We start from the raw sequence: 17,531 nt of genomic DNA, 5'->3' as shown, positions 1-17,531 counted from the left end.
TGGAATGTTAAGTGCTATTCTTGATTGGTTAGGTGCTGCTGGAAAAGACGTGTCTTTAGCCGTTTTTTGAAAATGGCTACAGACTCGGCGGCTCGAATTGAGATAGGCAGGTCATTTAGATAGAGATAGATTTATGATAATATGTATGTGTTATGCGGATATAATATTCTCATGTTGGCATAGTTTTTAGAATTTGTCAGTTAGAAAATATCAATATTTTAGGGTTTTTTAATAATTAAAAAGGGTAATTTTACATTTTATAATTTATTATAAATAGTAGCCTATATATAGTATACTATTAGTATTTTTTATTGTTGTTTTGCAAGGTGTCTACTACATATATATATATATATATATATATATATATATATATATATATATATATATATATATATATATATATATATATATATATATATATATATATATATAATTTTTTTAATGTATAATATTAAAAAACATTGATATTATACTGTATATAGATTTATGTTATCTTATCATATATATATATATATATATATATATATATATATATATATATATATATAGTACACGTATCGTACATCCATTGACTACAGGCACGACGCCTGGTCCAGTGTTTGTAAATATGTGTGTATATATATATATATATATATATATATATATATATATATATATATATATATATATATATATATATATATATATATATATATATATATATATATATATATATATATATATATATATATATATATATATATATATATATATATATATATATATATATATATAATGTTTTATTTATTTTTTACAATAAACCAGCTCTTCTGGCACCAAGCAGGAAGGGTGCGCCGCTTAACAGCTCCATCTTCCGGCCAATTTGAACACAACTTCCAAACATTATTGGTTATTTAAATGCTCACATGGTTTCCTCCCGTGAATGAGATAAAAGTGCAAACATGGCGGCGTGAAACTGTACAAACTAGCTCGGATGGAGGAGCATTAATTAAAACAGCTCGAAAGTTTCTTGTTTTTTTTTTTCTTCGTGAACACGGAGCTGTTAGTGAATGTCCTCGTTCCACGCCGTTTAGAAGGACAGAAGTGTAGAGGAGAAAACACTGGACTGGACCAGACCATCGCTTCAAAACAATAGGGCTCGAGGAGAAAGTGGGCTGAAATGAACGGGGTAGGTTAAACGGCTTGTTCCTCGCACACGGTGGTTGTTTGACGCGGTCTCGTGTGTTTGATGGCGGAATGATAACACACGGTGATCTGGTGATTGTGTAAACCGCTCGTGTCCGCAACACACGAACTCGCTGACTGATTCTGGTTCCTGTTTGATAAGTTGTATGAATGGATGCGGCGTCGTGCCTGTAGTCAATGGGATGTAAGACACGTGTATTAGCAGTACAGTTGATCAAGGCGATTAAAGCAGACAAAAGAACAATAGCGCTGCGGCGAGCAGTATTTTAACATTGTGGACCGCGCGAGCGCAGCTGTTACAGGCCCAGTGTGGGCGTGTTCATCGAGTATCAATAACATCACCATCACTACATGTTATCCAATTTATAATCCATTCAGATGTGCTTCTATTTGGTTAGTCCCCTCCAGCGTAATATATTATTATTTATATTAATATATTAATGTTATTTTTACTTTATTTTTTTACTATTTAAGTATATACAATTATTTATTTGTATGTTCTACACATGTACTATTACATTATTACTACCACATGTAATTATAATGTTTCAGTATATTTTACACAATAAGTACTATTACATTTATTATTATTATTACTACTACAATTAATTCTAATTATATTAGTCTATTTTAAACCATATGTACTATTACATTATTATTATTATCACAAGTAATTATAATTTATTATTTATTAGGATATTTTACACAACATGTATTATTGCATTTACATTTATTATTATTACCACAAGTAATTATAATTATAATGTATTAGTATATTTTATGCAATAAATACCATTACATTTATTATTATTATTATTATTATTAATAATAATAATAATAATACCACAAGTAGCCTAATTCTAAATATTGGATTATTTTACACAATATGTACTATTACATTATTATTATTATTATTATTATTATATTATTATTATTAAGTAATTCTAATTTAGGATTGATTCGTATATTTTACACTATGTACTATTACATTTATTATTATTATTCTTAACACATGTAATTCTGATTATAATTTATGATTGATTACTATATTTTACACAATACGGATTATAATTTTTTTTAATTAATATTATTAATTACCACAAGTAATTCTATTCATTTATTTTACACGATATGTACTATTACATATTATTATTATTATTATTACTACGACAAGTAATTCTAATTTATGATTGATTACTATATTTTACATTATGTACTATTCCATTTATTATTATTAGTAGTAGTAGTAGTATTATTCTTACCACACGTAATTCTAATTTATGATTGATTACTAGATTTACACAATGTTTTTTTTTTTATTTGTTATTATTATTATTATGAATGTACCCAATGTGTCGTGTTATGTGTACCTGATTGCTTAACTGTATATTACTATATTTTTTGGCCCTGTATGTTTTTTTTAATTATAGCTGGAATGACAAAAAAATGCTTAAGAGACGCAGAGACATTTCCACTGCACAGAAATCTCAAGTCAGTTGGTGACTGCTTTCTAAAAGTCACTGTTTTACAGGACGTCATATGCAACGGACACTCGGCATTTCACCATCTCTTAAAGCACCGTAGATCACCGCATCATGAAGCGATCACCGTCAAACTCATCCAGGACGGGAAAACTTGGAAACATGCAGATCGTAAGGATGAACAAAATGCACTTTTGACACTAGTGATGTTCACTGCATGAATGTGTCACATCTATTTGCTGTAAGTCATTAATCTCTGTGAATTGTAGCCAGGCGAGGCAGTGCTGTAAATGGTGAGTTCATCCTCCCAAAATCGGCTGTGAATGAAGAGCTGCAGCACTCGGTGCACAGAGCAGAGGAGCAGACGCGTCAACTGCACTGCACGGCTTCATACATCCACGCCAGCAGTGACATCACTTCCCCCAATCAGAGGAAACGACCCTCTCGCAAACTTAAAGTAAAGAAATCCACACAGAGAATGTAAGTCAATGGTGAAGTTGATTCGCAGATGTTAAAAAGGACAGTTCACCCAAAAAAATTAAATTCTGAGTTTCTTTGTTCTGTTGAACTCAAAAGAAGATATTTTGAAGAATGTCGGTAACCAAACATTTTCTGGTCCCCATTGACTTCCATAGTATTACGGCATTCTTAAAAAAATCTTCTTTTGTGTTCAGCTGAAGAAGAAAAATCATACAGGTTTGGAACAACTTGAGAGGGATCTTTGGGTGAACTATCCCTTTAAGATGATAATTTTTTTAAACTGTTGTTATTTTTGCACATATATTGAAGAAATTAGTTCTGTTCAGCCACTTGTCAAGCAACATTATTGTCTAGCTTTTTGATTTATTAAATTATTGTGAAATTGCTGAATTTGTACAATTCACTACTGAACAAAGTAAATTAAAGTTAACCCTCTTTATATTGGATCTATCTATCACACACACCCACACACAAAAACTTTCTTTACTTGAAATAAACGCAAACTGAATAAAATCAAATCTAAGAATGTTATTCCAGCTAGTTTTTAAGGCAACATTTCTCAATTTCCTATAGTTTTAGTTAATAACTAAAGTAACTAAAACATAAGACGCATAAAAAATATAAAAAATGACAGACAACAAAATTACTAAAATTAAATTAACATAAACTATATTAACATACTATGTTAGTATATATTAGGTATACTAAAATAATATAATTATGATATTTTTCCACCTTATAGTGTGCGTGTGTGTATATGTATGTCACATTATTATATATGTACACACACACACACATACACATATATACACTTATCAGTACACATTATTGTAAAGAAAATAACAAATATTTTTCTCCTTGACATTCTTGGATTACGAATAATTTTTTGTCTTGCAGTGCTGATAACAAGATCCCTCAATGCCGAAAGGTTACAGATTATTTCCCCATCAGAAGAAGCTCCAGAAAAAGCATAAGCGAACAGAAGGTAGTGCACAGATTTTGTTTTCCTTGCGTTACATCAGCCAAAGTTCTAATATTGAATGCATGTGCCTGGTTTCCGTCAACAGTGTGAAGAGAAGAGGCACATAGACATGCTGATCACAAACGGGATTGAGAATGGAATGATGGTAATCTTTGACAGTGAATTGAGTTGAATGTTGAACACTGCTGGACGGACACAAACGTACCTTCATGTCGGTCTTGACAGGTCAGGTACATTGAAGGAAAGGGCAGGGGAGTTTTTGCCACACAGAAGTTCCAGAAAGGGCAGTATGTAGTGGAGTACCACGGAGATCTGCTCCAGATCACAGACGCCAAAAAAAGGGAGGCTTTATATGCACAAGATCCGACCACTGGCTGCTACATGTATTACTTCCAGTATCTCAGCAAAACGTATTGGTAGGTTCAAGCACCACACACACTTTCCACTTTATCTGTTTAGTTTTTCTTGAATTAATTTTTTTGTCTGAATGAAATTGAAGCAAACTCTCCTAAAGTCAACATTAAAACCTTTTGCAATACATTTTCACTTCTGTACAAGAAAGTAAATGGCGTTGATTGTGATTTCATGCTGACCAGTGAAAGTAAAAGTAAAAAAGACTGAAATTAATCATTTCTATTTAAAAATACAACACATACCGCGCAATTAATTTACAATATATCCCATGAATAATTCACTGGAATGCACTGAGAATCTCTCCTTTCTCTCTCCAAATCCTCACGTCTCTTTCCAGGTTTGTTTTCACACCAATGCTTTAAAATGTAACTGTCTCCCCTTTTCACTTCTAATCCCTATTAAAAGTGTTAATATTTACTAAATTGTATTTGCTAAACACAGTATTTGTTATCTGTCAAAATTACATAAAGTATTTTGAAATATTATCACTCAATGCTAAAGTTAATGAAAATGTTTAATTGGGGCAACGGTGATGTTTAACCCGTCTGTATTATCACTGCGGAAATAATCGATCTTTTGGGTCTATTGAAAGTACTTTATTAATGCTTTTACACTTAAGTTTCCTTTTAATGCTCGAGGGTTGAAGGGTGAGTAGAATAGTCACTTCATTGTACCCTGTTTTGTAAAAAGCGCATTATTGCATTTATAGATTGAGACTAACTGATTGTTTACAGTTTAATAGAAGTTACTCCCATAATTCAAGCAAAGCGTCATAAAAGGCCCTGCGCTGTCTAAAAGGCCCTGTTTACACCTGGTAATAAGATGCGTTTCAGTCGATCGGATCACAAGTGGACGATGCTAAATACAGGTGTAAACGGGTCTAAAACGTTTTGAGCTTTTCCACTTTCAGCCACTTCCAAAGGTAGTTGAAAACGCTTTGCTTTCATAGTGTAAAAGCTTGTGTTGTTGAATGTGTTCGAACCATAGACCGTAAAAAAATATGGACGACGCGACTTTATTGACTTCCCCTGACCAGAGTTGAAGCTTTCGTAGGCCCGCACACGGCGCTGACATCTTGGGACAAAGTCTGCGCAGTAGAGAGCAGGAAGTAAAGGCGCGATTATCAAAAGCCCGCCCACACTCTCACAGATGCAGAAATGTAGAAATTAAAGCTAAAGCTCCAATCTCCTCCCAAAAATCCAGAAAAAAGTCAGTTAGTGCCTTAGTGACAAAAAATTCACTCAGAGAAGCCGTCAATCTCAGCTGTCAATCATGACGTCACACCCCCTGTTTTTATAGTATCAAATGACTAACTAAAACTAAACTTATTTAAAAAACGAACACTTGAAATGAAACCACGTGATAAAAACTGCCTAAAATGACAGAAACCATCTTTAGGGAACAATTATTTGAAGTGTAATTTAATTGTTTAGTGCGTCTCGCGTCCATTCTAATACATGGAGAGGTGGGGTTTATGAGCTATACTGGGACCAACCACCGGGGGGGCGATCGAGGCGCGGAGGCTTCAGTTTCTGAGAGGAGTGCTCAGGCTTGGTTCGAACAGCCACAAAAGACCATCTAATCCCCATCTACTGACCTAACGCGTAAATATTATGGGAAGCGCACTAGCCAGTCGGGACTCGGGATTTAAACTTTGTCGCCTGAAGACCTACGTTTGGTTTGAAGAGGAAAACGTACCAAGCACAATGTTCTCGCACCATTCGTGATTTCTAACACACACTCAATGTTCGGCTGGTCTTGCGTCTATCAGAGCAGAAAAGAAAGCTGCTGCTTATTTTGTCCATTAGATCAAAAGATCTGAAAAAGCCCATACATTCACCCGCCCATAGATCCTCCCCTCGAAGAAATCAAGACAGAAGTGGTTGAAAAGAGACAGATTTAAACACCAGGTGTAAACGGGAATGTGTCTCTCTCGTCTACTTGTGATCCCAATCTACCAAAACGCATCTTAATACCAGGTGTAAACGGGCTAAAAGACACTTAAGGCCCGGGTATACTTCGGCCGTCCGCGTTCGTGCACCGCCCGCATGACGTAATTTTCGTCACTCGGAGGGCTCGCGGCCGGCCGCACACCCCGTCCGCGCGCAGCCCAAATTTTGTGACCGCGCGGACGGTCCGCGTGCAACAGCGCATGCGCCAGCAGTACAGAAGAGTCCACTAGGTGGCAATAAACACAGTATTGAGCACAGTGTTCAGCCGTCGAAGAAGAGTGTGCAAAGACCGGTTTAAAAACAACACGCTTGGAAAAAAAAGAGAGATTTTTTGATTCTTCAGTGTTTCTTCCAAACTATGTTGCAATGGTGGATGTACTACAGTTCTTCTCCGATCATGCCCAGCGAATGTCCCGTTGATGACAGGACTCAGTGCTGCCCTCCGATGTCTGGTAGAGCATAGACATTTTTTTACTGCGCATGTGTCGAACGCGATCATCCGCGCGCATCCGTTGTGTGTAGTATACTTTGAAAGACGCGCGGACAGGGCTGCGCGCGTGACGCGTCCGGGCGCGGTAAGTGAAGTATACCCGGGCCTTTAGGCCCTGTTTCACAGACAGGGCTTACATTAAGCCAGGATTAGGGCCTTAGTTCAAGGAATAGGAAAAGGAATAGTTCACTTCAAAATGAAAATTTCCTGATATTTTACTCACCCCCATGTCATCCAAGATGTTCATGTCGAAAAGAAATTAAGTTTTTTTGAGGAAAGCATTCCAGGACTTTTCTTCACATAATGGTTTTCAATTGCAACCAAAATGCTGAAGGTCCAAATCAATGCAGTTTCAAAAGGTCTTCAGATGCTCTGTGCGATCCCAGAGGAGGAATAGGGTTTTATCTAGCAAAACCATCGGTCATTTAAAAAAAAAATACACTTTTTAACCTAAATTGCTCATCTTTTGCGCAGCTCTGTGACGTGCTAGTGATTGCGCAACCACATCGAAAACGTCACACTAGACGTAGGCACCCCTTCACTCTCTTCCATTGTAGAAAAGTGAAGCCACCAATGTCTGAATATGGCGCTGACATCTTGCGCTGATTTGGGACCTGTGTCTGCGCAGTAGAGAACAGGAAGTAGAGCCGCGATATCAAGACCCCGCCCACACTTTCGCAGTATCTGTTAGTACAGTTTCCTGCAGAACAACTCATTAAGTTGCTGTGAAATAAACAGTTATGGAAATGTAGAAATGAAACCTAAAGCTCCAATCTCCTCCCACAAAGGCTCCGGTGACAACTTCGCTCAGAGAAGCTGTCAATCATGACGTCACACCCCCGTTTTTATAGCATCAAATAACTAACTAAACCCAAACTTATTTAAAGTATGAACACGGCGTGATTTAAAAGCGACCTAAAATTACGACAACCATCTTTGGAAAAAATGTATTTGAAGCGATTTAGTTTCTCATGTCCCATTTGAATACATGGCGAGTGGAAAGTTTATGAGCTATACTGGGACCAACCACCGGGGGCAATCGAGACGCTTTGGATTCACTTTTCAGGACGTGTGAGGCACACTTGAAACCTTTTTTGAATTGCCTAAAAAACCACCTTGTGAGCGTAAATACCTTTTTGCGACGTATGGGATTTTTTACGGAATCGTTGTTTCCTTTGGGTGTAATTTCAATTTGCGCAATATGAAGAGTAAAGGTCTGTTCACACAGAACGATTGTCGCGCACGTTTATCGCCGTCGTTTAACGAAAACGCCTTGGGTTTGTTTTTTAGTTTTGACGTGGCGCGTAAAAACTGCCGACCAATGAGATCGGCACTTTTGTTCACGTGTCTGGAGCTGCTGAAGTGACAGTAAAACACGACTTGGTGGCGCTCAAGCACAAAACGGTCTTGCCAGGCACACATTGATACGACGAAGAGGAAGTAAGTAGACAAAGAAGAAGATGAGCTGCTAATGCTGCTTGCCAGTTAGCAAAAGTGTGTGAATGGTTTTGGCCATAGACATATGTCGATGGTTTTGGCAAGCACGTAAATACTGTCTCTCTTCTTCTGTGTGACAAGCGAGTGTCAGAAGCGTAAAGTGCCGCAGCACCACCTTGTGTACCGGAAGCGTCATCTTCTGAATTTGCGCGTTCACTCGGCGCATCGCCAGTGAAAAACGATGGCGATGAGCGCACGTGATAATCGTCTCGGTGTGCACAGGCCTTAATGGAAACGCAGCTATTGTAGCAAAATTGTGGAAAAAATTGTGCTCTAGTGACGTAACATTGGTTGATGGAAACGCCGTCAGGTTTTTATCGTCATTTAAAAAATATTGCAAAACTTTAGCGCAAATCTGTGATGATAAACAGGCTTTTGACACTTAACGACCTGAATCGACATCGAACTGACTCGAGCTGAATAATGAAATGACTGTGTTCAGTAGCTGAATTGAACTCATTTCATAATGAATGACCTTTAGTTATTGAACTGAACTGAATTGAGATGAATAATGCTTTGCTACAGCTGCTTTACAGCAGAATTTGTCTCTTATTTGATAAAGTTTGCATCATTAATCCTGTTAATACTGTGAAACAGTTTCTATTGTATTACGCGTTGTAACAACAATACAAATTGTTTCAAAGAAGCAGATTAGAGCTGGGCGATTAATACAGTTTACATTTGGACAGACTGACTTTATATAAAGAGATGGGCTGTCTAAAACTGTGCATTTTGTTTCCCCGACAGCGTGGACGCCACGAAAGAGTCGGATCGATTGGGAAGGCTCATCAACCACAGTAAAAACGGCAACTGTCAAACCAAACTCCATGACATTAATGGAATACCTCATCTTATCCTCGTGGCCTCCAGAGACATCCAGGAAGGAGAAGAGCTCCTTTACGACTACGGCGACCGCAGTAAATCTTCGATAGAAGCTCATCCGTGGCTAAAGCATTAATGTTCTGAGAAGGAGGGAGGGAAAAACACCATGTTTCTTAACTAGACAGTTTTTAATGTAATTATTGCCTTAGTAAACAGAGAATGTTTTTGGGCTAGTAAGTGTATGGGTATGTTACACAGTGACAGTAACACGTTAGATTGCGGTACATATTCAACGTGTCCTACTTTTAAGATATTTATCCTGCTCAATGACATGCTAGTTTCGGCACATTTCTTTTTGTATATTTTATATATTGGTAGATCAGTGCTTCCAAAGCATGCAGTTATAGTCCAACTTTCTGCATTTTTATAAAGTTTTCTTAATCTAATCTAATGTAAAGTAGTTAGAGGCTTAGCAATAATTATTTATAATGCCCAAACGTTTATGTTTGAAGCAGAAAGCCTGTGATGCTAAAAGGAGCGGCGTTTTAAAAGGTTCAGAAAACTGGAATGTGAAACCAAACATTGATATCATTTGAAATGTTACCGTTGTACAATGCTGGGTGTGTCGTGATTAACCTGAACAAAGCTGTACCTGTTACACAAAAGCCGAGTGTTGATGACCAAAAGCTCCGACGACGGGGAGTGTTCAAATCAAACTGTAAGAGATGATAGATGCATTGTTTAAATAAATGATTTTATGCAATGCTTTGCCTCTGTTGTCGTATACATATATATAGTGGTGTCCAAAAACGGCAATTGTTTTTTGTGTATATATTGCAGGTTGCATCGGCATAACAATTTTAGTAAACAGATGAATTATTCCCCATGACAACAGCACTGAAGCTGACACAAATCTGATAATAATCATGTTCTCAGCATCGTTTGAGTTTCAATGGAAGCAAGAATATTATATTGACAAGATCAATGTCACAAATTTGCTTATTTGATTAGTGACCTAAAAAGTTTAGTATAATTATCAATGTTTTCCAATAATTTTCTTTAATTTAAATTTTAATTCCTAAAAATTTCCAAATTACATTTAAACTTCCAAGATTTCAATGTGGTCTTTAAAAAAAAAAAAATTATAATTAAAATATTCCTATACACACACACATATATACACATATATATATATATATATATGTTGGTGCTGGTCATATAATTAGAATATCATCAAAAAGTTGATTTTATTTCACTAATTCCATTCAAAAAGTGAAACCTGTATATTATGTTCATTCATTACACACAGACTGATATATTTCAAATGTTTATTTCTTTTAATTTTGATGATTATAACTGACAACTAAGGAAAATCCCAAATTCAGTATCTCAGAAAATTTGAATATTACTTAAGACCAATACAAAGAAAGAATTTTTAGAAATCTTGGCCAACTTAAAAGTATGAGCATGTACAGCACTCAATACTTAGTTGGGGCTCCTTTTCCCTGAATTACTGCAGCAATGCAGCGTGGCATGAGTCGATCAGTCTGTGGCACTGCTCAGGTGTTATGAGAGCCCAGGTTGCTCTGAAAGTGGCCTTCAGCTCTTCTGCATTGTTGGGTCTGGCATATCGCATCTTCCTCTTCACAATACCCCATAGATTTTCTATGGGGTTAAGGTCAGGTGAGTTTGCTGGCCAATTAAGAACAGGGATACCATGGTCCTTAAACCAGGTACTGGTTGCTTTGGCACTGTGTGCAGGTGCCAAGTCCTGTTGGAAAATGAAATCTCCATCTCCATAAAGTTGGTCAGCAGCAGGAAGCATGAAGTGCTCTAAAACTTCCTGGTATACAGCTGCGTTGACCTTGGACCTCAGTGAACCAACACCAGCAGATGACATGGCACCCCAAACCATCACTGACTGTGGAAACTTTACACTGGACCTCAAGCAGCGTGGATTGTGTGCCTCTCCTCTCTTCCTCCAGACTCTAGGACCCTGATTTCCAAAGGAAATGCAAAATTTACTTTCATCAGAGAACATAACTTTGGACCACTCAGCAGCAGTCCAGTCCTTTTTGTCTTTAGCCCAGGCGAGATGCTTCTGACGCTGTTTGTTGTTCAAAAGTGGCTTGACACAAGGAATGCGACAACTGAAACTCATGTCTTGCATACGTCTGTGCGTAGTGGTTCTTGAAGCACTGACTCCAGCTCCAGTCCACTCTTTGTGAATCTCCCCCACATTTTTTAATGGGTTTTGTTTCACAATCCTCTCCAGGGTGCGGTTATCCCTATTGCTTGTACACTTTTTTCTACCACATCTTTTCCTTCCCTTTGCCTCTCTATTAATGTGTTTGGAGTGACTCTTGAAGGACCAGCACCACATCCTCTTACACCACTCTTGCACCACTGTTTGAAGAATTCATTTTCCAGAATCTGGCAGTAAGTTTTGGGAGTTCATTTTAGTCCATCCTGAAGTCCGTTTTGCAGAGATGGACTAAACATGAACTCCCAAAACTTACTGCCAGATTCTGGAAGATCAATTCTTCAAACAGTGGTGCAAGAGAATGTGGTGCTGGTCCTTCAAGAGTCACTCTCAACCTATAAAACCCATAAAGCCTAAAACAGCTTGTGATTCTTATCTAGTGGGGGTCATTTTTTAGGATTCTTTATCTAACTGAAGTCTCTGAGATCCTGACACCTTGCACTTCTGGTGGCGCTGGAGACTAAAGGGTTCCTGATGGTTTCACACTTAATTCTTCACCTTAATTCTTATGAAGCTAACATGTGTATTTTCCTCACCACCTGTTTTTGTCAGATCCTGCTGACCCAACGAGCATTTCACTGTCCAATGGTCATGCCTTAACTGCAATGTCTAGTATTGCATCCTTCTCATGGGCATTTCATAATTTTTTACTTTTCAGTCTGAGTTAAATCTCTTTTTTGCCTCAATTTATCTGTAAAAGAAAACATGCCTAATAATTCTGCACACCAGAATATAAAGTGTTTTTCATTTCCAGCCTTCATGAACAATTAAATATCACTTATACATTATTAAATACTAAATTAATAGTAGTTATTAGGATTACTGTGGTTTGGAATTGGTCAAATGTGCCTGGGAAAAAAATATGATAAGAAAATCAACATGCCCAATAATTCTGCATACAGTGTGTGTGTGTGTGTGTGTGTGTGTGTGTGTGTATATATATATTAGGGCTGTCAAAAGATTAATCGCGATTAATCACATTCAAAATAAAAGTTTGTGTTTACATAATATATGTGTGTGTACTCTGTTAATTATTATTTATATATAAATACACACACAAGCATGTATATATTGAAGAAAAAAATATTATTTTTCTATATAAAACATTTATATTTATATATATTATAGATTATATAAATGTATATACAGTATATACATGCAAATATTTCTTAAATATACATGAATGTGTGTGTATTTATATATAAATAATAATTAACAGAGTACACACACATATATTATGTAAACACAAACTTTTATTTTGGATGCGATTAATCCCGATTAATCTTTTGACAACCCTGATATATGTCTATATATATATATATATATATATATAATGTTTATTAAAGTAATGGCTTAAAATGAAAGTCAAAGCCACTTTAAAGGGAAAAATTTGTCATTTTCTCACCCTTACGTTGAAAAAAAGAGATAGGGACAGTTCACCTAAAATTTAAATTGTCCCCCACTGTTTTTCTAGTTTTCTGTTAAGCAAACAGTTGACGGTCAACTGTTTGGTTACCAACATTCTTTAAAATATCTTCCTTTATGTTCAACAGAAGAAAGAAGCTCATACAGGTCTGGAACAACGTAAGAGTGAGTAAACGTTGACAATTTTCATTTTTGGGTGACCTATCCCTTTAAGTCCATGTCCGTTGACGTCAGCGACTGGAACACGGCCCGTCGGTACAGCACAGCCCAGCCGAGATTTCCACACGGAGAGTTTTAGACGGCGCACCCGCAAGGTTTGTTTTGATGCTTTATTTAATTGTTCTGTGGAAATTATGTTGTGCATGACATTATTCAGAATTACAAAAAAAAATTATATCAATAGTATATGCGCTGTTAGTGAATTCAAAGAAATATGACTGATTTAAACACAAAATTTGTACAGCACATCTTCGTGTGTGGTCAGATTCGGTTTAAAATGGCTCTGCATAATATCAAAGTTTGTAAACGAGTATAAAAGCTGCATCTTAACTAAAACCAAGCGAATCGCCTACATAGACAACATTTAAAGGCGTAGAGAGGCAGTTTACTAGGCACAAACGGTCAGATGTTCTTGTTTCCACTGATCATTCTCAAACCACGCTGGGTTATTAATATTAACTAAAACTATTAAAACATTTTGGTTCATTGAAATAAAGCTTTGGCAACTAACTGAAATATGTGATAAATAAATATAATAAAATATATGAGAACCAAAACTGAAATATTAAATAGTATAACATTAAATTAAATAGTATATATTAAATATACCTAAATAGCAATATTTAAAGAAAAAACGAATACAGATGGCAAAATCACAATTACAAAAAATGTAACATAAAAAGTACATATATAAAAATTAAAAGCCAACTAACTATAATAGTGAATAAATAATAATTATAATAAAAGCAGGCTTTGTTCATGTCAGCTTGAGTGAAAATAAGAAACCAAATACTATCTCAAATTAAAGCTACACTGTGTAACTTTTTTTGTCTATTCTAAGCTAAAAACACTTAGTTCTTTCAAAAATATATGTGCTCATTAATGTATATTTACTTCTTTCAAGTAATAAAGTATTCTCGTAAGTTTATAATATGCCATTGAAAATACATAAGGTAATGGGATCTAACGGTGGTCGCCATGTTGCCCCTCCATCTTGAAAGTACATTAGCCAAAGAGGGACATACCCGTAAATTCAAGCTTCGCCTTTGGCGTTTTAACCGGTTTTAACACTCGATGGCACTGTACAAAATTCTCTGCCTCGCATATGCGCGTCAACTTGTTCAGACTTGTCTGGTGCATGTGCAGAGAGTTTTCATCTCAGCAGCTCCAGTAACAGTTATACGGAGTTTTCCTGGCTTGTTTATTCCTCAAAAGTCTGTTTTTCCTTGTGTGGTATTTCTGTGCGTTAATAACTCCGTAAGTAATAATAGTTATTGTCATTGTGGATGTGTTTCAGAGTGTGTCATCGCGTAATTCAGTTGATGTCACCTCAGAAGTATTTTTGTGTCAACATACAATAGCGTAATGCTCACCTATTTTGTTATCAACAATGTTTATTCGTTTATAGAAAATATTTGCTTGTAATGTATGTTGATGGAAATATGCATCAGGTCTAATCGGCATATTAACAATTGTTATACAGAGCGCACTGCAGTGCTAACGTTAAAGCGGCGCACACACTTTTGTAACCGGACACCGCTTGTTAGCAGCTGCATTTAGCGCCTATATATGGTACAATAAGCTCTGGTTTACGGTTACATTATACAAATGTAACTTATAAGTATACCGGTAGTTATACAGTTCTTAACTGTGTATGTATATTTACCATCCTTATTTGTTCTCTCACAGAAACCACATTTATGTACATATCCACGCAAACCTGTTTATGCCTTGCAATTGGATGACTGAATAAACATTACTTTCATCAAAGTTCACTCTGGATTAGCTGCAGTTCTTTCTAGCCGAATAATTAGGCCAGTTGAGTTCCAACGGTCCCACTGCGCACAGAATATCCCACAGGCACTGTGTCGAATGTGGACGAGGTCGAGCTGGAATTCATGTTAATCTTGGTCTAAATCGGCCACCGTAGGAGTTAAAACGAAATCGGAATTGAGAGGAACAGAAACTAAAATTCACTGGATGGTCATATACCTTTTCACCACTAGATGGGGGAAAATATCACACAGTGTAGCTTTAAAAAAGAAATGTTTTCGCTAGTGTTGTCTTTGGACCCCTTGTTATGACTGAAAGTAGTAATTCACGCAAAAAATTGTCATTATTTACTCACCCTCATGTCGTTCCAGTATCGGTATGCTGTTATTTCCATTTCCCTTGAACACAGAAGAGGTTTTCCATCCAGTTCATAGTTACCAAAGGCTTTCAGGCTTACATATCACCATATAATTAGTGCATACGACTCGTGCGCTATTACAAGTCTGCAAAGAATGTTAAAGGGTAACTAAACCCTAAACCAACTTTTTTTAGTTAATGATCTGTAATACTGGGGCTTTATTAATGCTGTTCATTGATTCGAGTAAATGTTTTGACATTTGAGTATAAAGTGTTTTAATTCTATAAAATATGGTGTAAAACCGCCAAAGTGCTGCCCTCTTAAGGTTGAACGGTGGCTATAGCAGTTGAATTTTCCTATTGGACGTTGTGGTACATCGTGACGTAGGATGGTACCTCCAACGGCTCACTATCCGCGCCCCTGGCACGAGCTCACCACGCCCTCAGAAATGTTTCCCCCAATCACACGATGAGAACGGCTTCACTCCAGTATGAACTGTCATATTACATGAAGTAAACATTATGAATGAAACTCACTTGACACTTGCTTTAACATTGTATTGAAGAAAATACGGTTAAATAATGCAGTTGTCAGTACACGTCAGGCTTTTCTTGCGATATTATTGCCGCCCGTCATGTGTACAGATAATTTTCATACATGAGACGCGCTTTCAAACCCTGACACGCAAGTGGTTGCCGCGGACGCAGATAGATTAGGTCAGTTCTCTTGCGCGGCTGCTTCACTAGCATCGTCGGCATCGGGAGTTAACGCAGTTTGAGCAGCGGCTCGCATTGATAAGGCTCCGGGTTTGTGTCTGTTACAGACAATCCACCCTCCTCCACTTCAGGTGAAAGTAGGAGAATGACCGCTCTGTTGCAAAGCTGGCCTCACTCCAGTCATTCTCCATCTTTGCGACTCGCGAGTCTGACAGCTGTCAATCAACCCGTCCCTGCGGGTCTCAGGTGCACGCCCTCCGCTCAGCCCCGCCCTCGGTTCGTCCCCTCTGTGTCCGCCGGGCTCTGCCCACTTTTCCAGCATTTTTTGAAAATTGCCAGTCGGTGGAGTTAAGCTCTGAGCAGGGGTTTAGTTACCCTTTAAGAAATGTTTGTTTCACATAGGGTTACTAAATAAGGACAGAATTCTTCATTTATTTGAGTGAACCATTTCTGTAAGAACTGGATTTTGCATAAATTATTCTAAAACTCTACCATCAGATGATGAGCGAGTGGAGTCCTGTGGCGAAGGTTTACGACCCCCTCAAAGCGGGCAGTATCGATGGCACAGATGTGGAACCCCATGACAGAGCCGTGTGGAGGGGCATGCTGGCCCGCTACCGGCCTAACAAGGGTGTCATCGGTGACCCTCACCTCACGCTGTTCGTGGCACGCCTGAATCCACAGACGTCTGAGGACAAGCTCCAGGAAGTCTTCTCCAAATTTGGAGACATCCGCAGGGTGCGTCTGGTCCGAGACATCGTGACGGGTTTCTCCAAGCGTTACGCTTTCGTCGAGTACAAGGAGGAGCGTTCGGTGAAGAGAGCCTGGAGAGACGCCAACAAGCTGGTCGTGGACCAGTACGAGCTCTTTGTGGACTTCGAGCAAGAGCGCACCCTCCAGGGATGGATTCCACGCCGACTCGGAGGAGGCCAAGGCGGCAAGAAGGAATCCGGTCAGCTGAGGTTCGGAGGCAGGGATAGACCTTTCCGGAAGCCCATCAATCTGACATCCATGATGCCCCAGAACCGATCAGCAGATAGATGGGATGCTTCAAGCGGGAGGGAGGAAAGACAAAGAGACCAAGAACAAGATAGGGAACACGGGCGATGGCGGGAGAGGACAAACGACTGGGATAGAGGGAATGATCGGAATGATAGAGGTTACTACAAAGAGAAAAGGGACTCTAAACACCACCGGGACAGAAGCCGAGAGAAAGACTCCAATAGAAAGGAAGACAGACGACACAGAGACTCTTACAGAGACCGAGAATAAACTTTGCATACATTCAAGACTTTCTTTTCTTACTCTAGACTGTTTCCCCCACTAATGTGAACATTCAACTGAGTAAATAATGACAAAATTCGGGGTGAAGTATCCCTTTAAATTTTAATTTAAATAGTTGGATTTGTACCAACTCGTTTGTCATACAAATAAAGTCTCAATGACTATCAAGAAGTGAAATGAAGAGCAGTCA

At 37.7% G+C, this 17,531-nt stretch overlaps 2 protein-coding genes across 2 annotated transcripts; both read left to right on the top strand.

Moving 5' to 3' along the window:
* Window positions 1–899: 899 nt before the first annotated feature.
* On the top strand, window positions 900–10,071 carry kmt5aa (lysine methyltransferase 5Aa). Its single transcript, XM_079804111.1, has 7 exons — window positions 900–1,168; window positions 2,717–2,837; window positions 2,936–3,146; window positions 4,044–4,131; window positions 4,214–4,273; window positions 4,354–4,544; window positions 9,229–10,071. Exons 1-7 carry the CDS (start codon window positions 1,160–1,162, stop codon window positions 9,437–9,439), a joined length of 891 nt encoding a protein of 296 aa, XP_079660237.1. The 5' UTR covers window positions 900–1,159; the 3' UTR covers window positions 9,440–10,071.
* Window positions 10,072–13,259: 3,188 nt separating this feature from the next.
* snrnp35 (small nuclear ribonucleoprotein 35 (U11/U12)) lies at window positions 13,260–17,515 on the top strand. The gene is made up of 2 exons (XM_079803864.1): window positions 13,260–13,305; window positions 16,556–17,515. The coding sequence occupies exon 2, from the start codon at window positions 16,556–16,558 to the stop codon at window positions 17,327–17,329; it is 774 nt and encodes a 257-aa protein (XP_079659990.1). The 5' UTR covers window positions 13,260–13,305; the 3' UTR covers window positions 17,330–17,515.
* Window positions 17,516–17,531: the final 16 nt, after the last annotated feature.

This window comes from Gobio gobio, assembly GCF_949357685.1.
Source record: "Gobio gobio genome assembly, chromosome: 22".
Lineage (NCBI taxonomy): Eukaryota > Metazoa > Chordata > Actinopteri > Cypriniformes > Gobionidae > Gobio > Gobio gobio.
This window is presented reverse-complemented; position numbering and strand designations above follow the sequence as displayed.

What these genes read in the sequence shown, in the direction of transcription:
- kmt5aa (XM_079804111.1), top strand. An exon ending in AACTTGGAAACATGCAGATC is followed by an intron (nt 2,838 to 2,935) that starts GTAAGGATGAAC and finishes TGTGAATTGTAG; the next exon opens with CCAGGCGAGGCAGTGCTGTA. An exon ending in GGATTGAGAATGGAATGATG is followed by an intron (nt 4,274 to 4,353) that starts GTAATCTTTGAC and finishes CGGTCTTGACAG; the next exon opens with GTCAGGTACATTGAAGGAAA.
- snrnp35 (XM_079803864.1), top strand. Translation starts at nt 16,556, where the DNA reads ATGATGAGCGAGTGGAGTCCTGTGGCGAAGGTTTACGACCCCCTCAAA.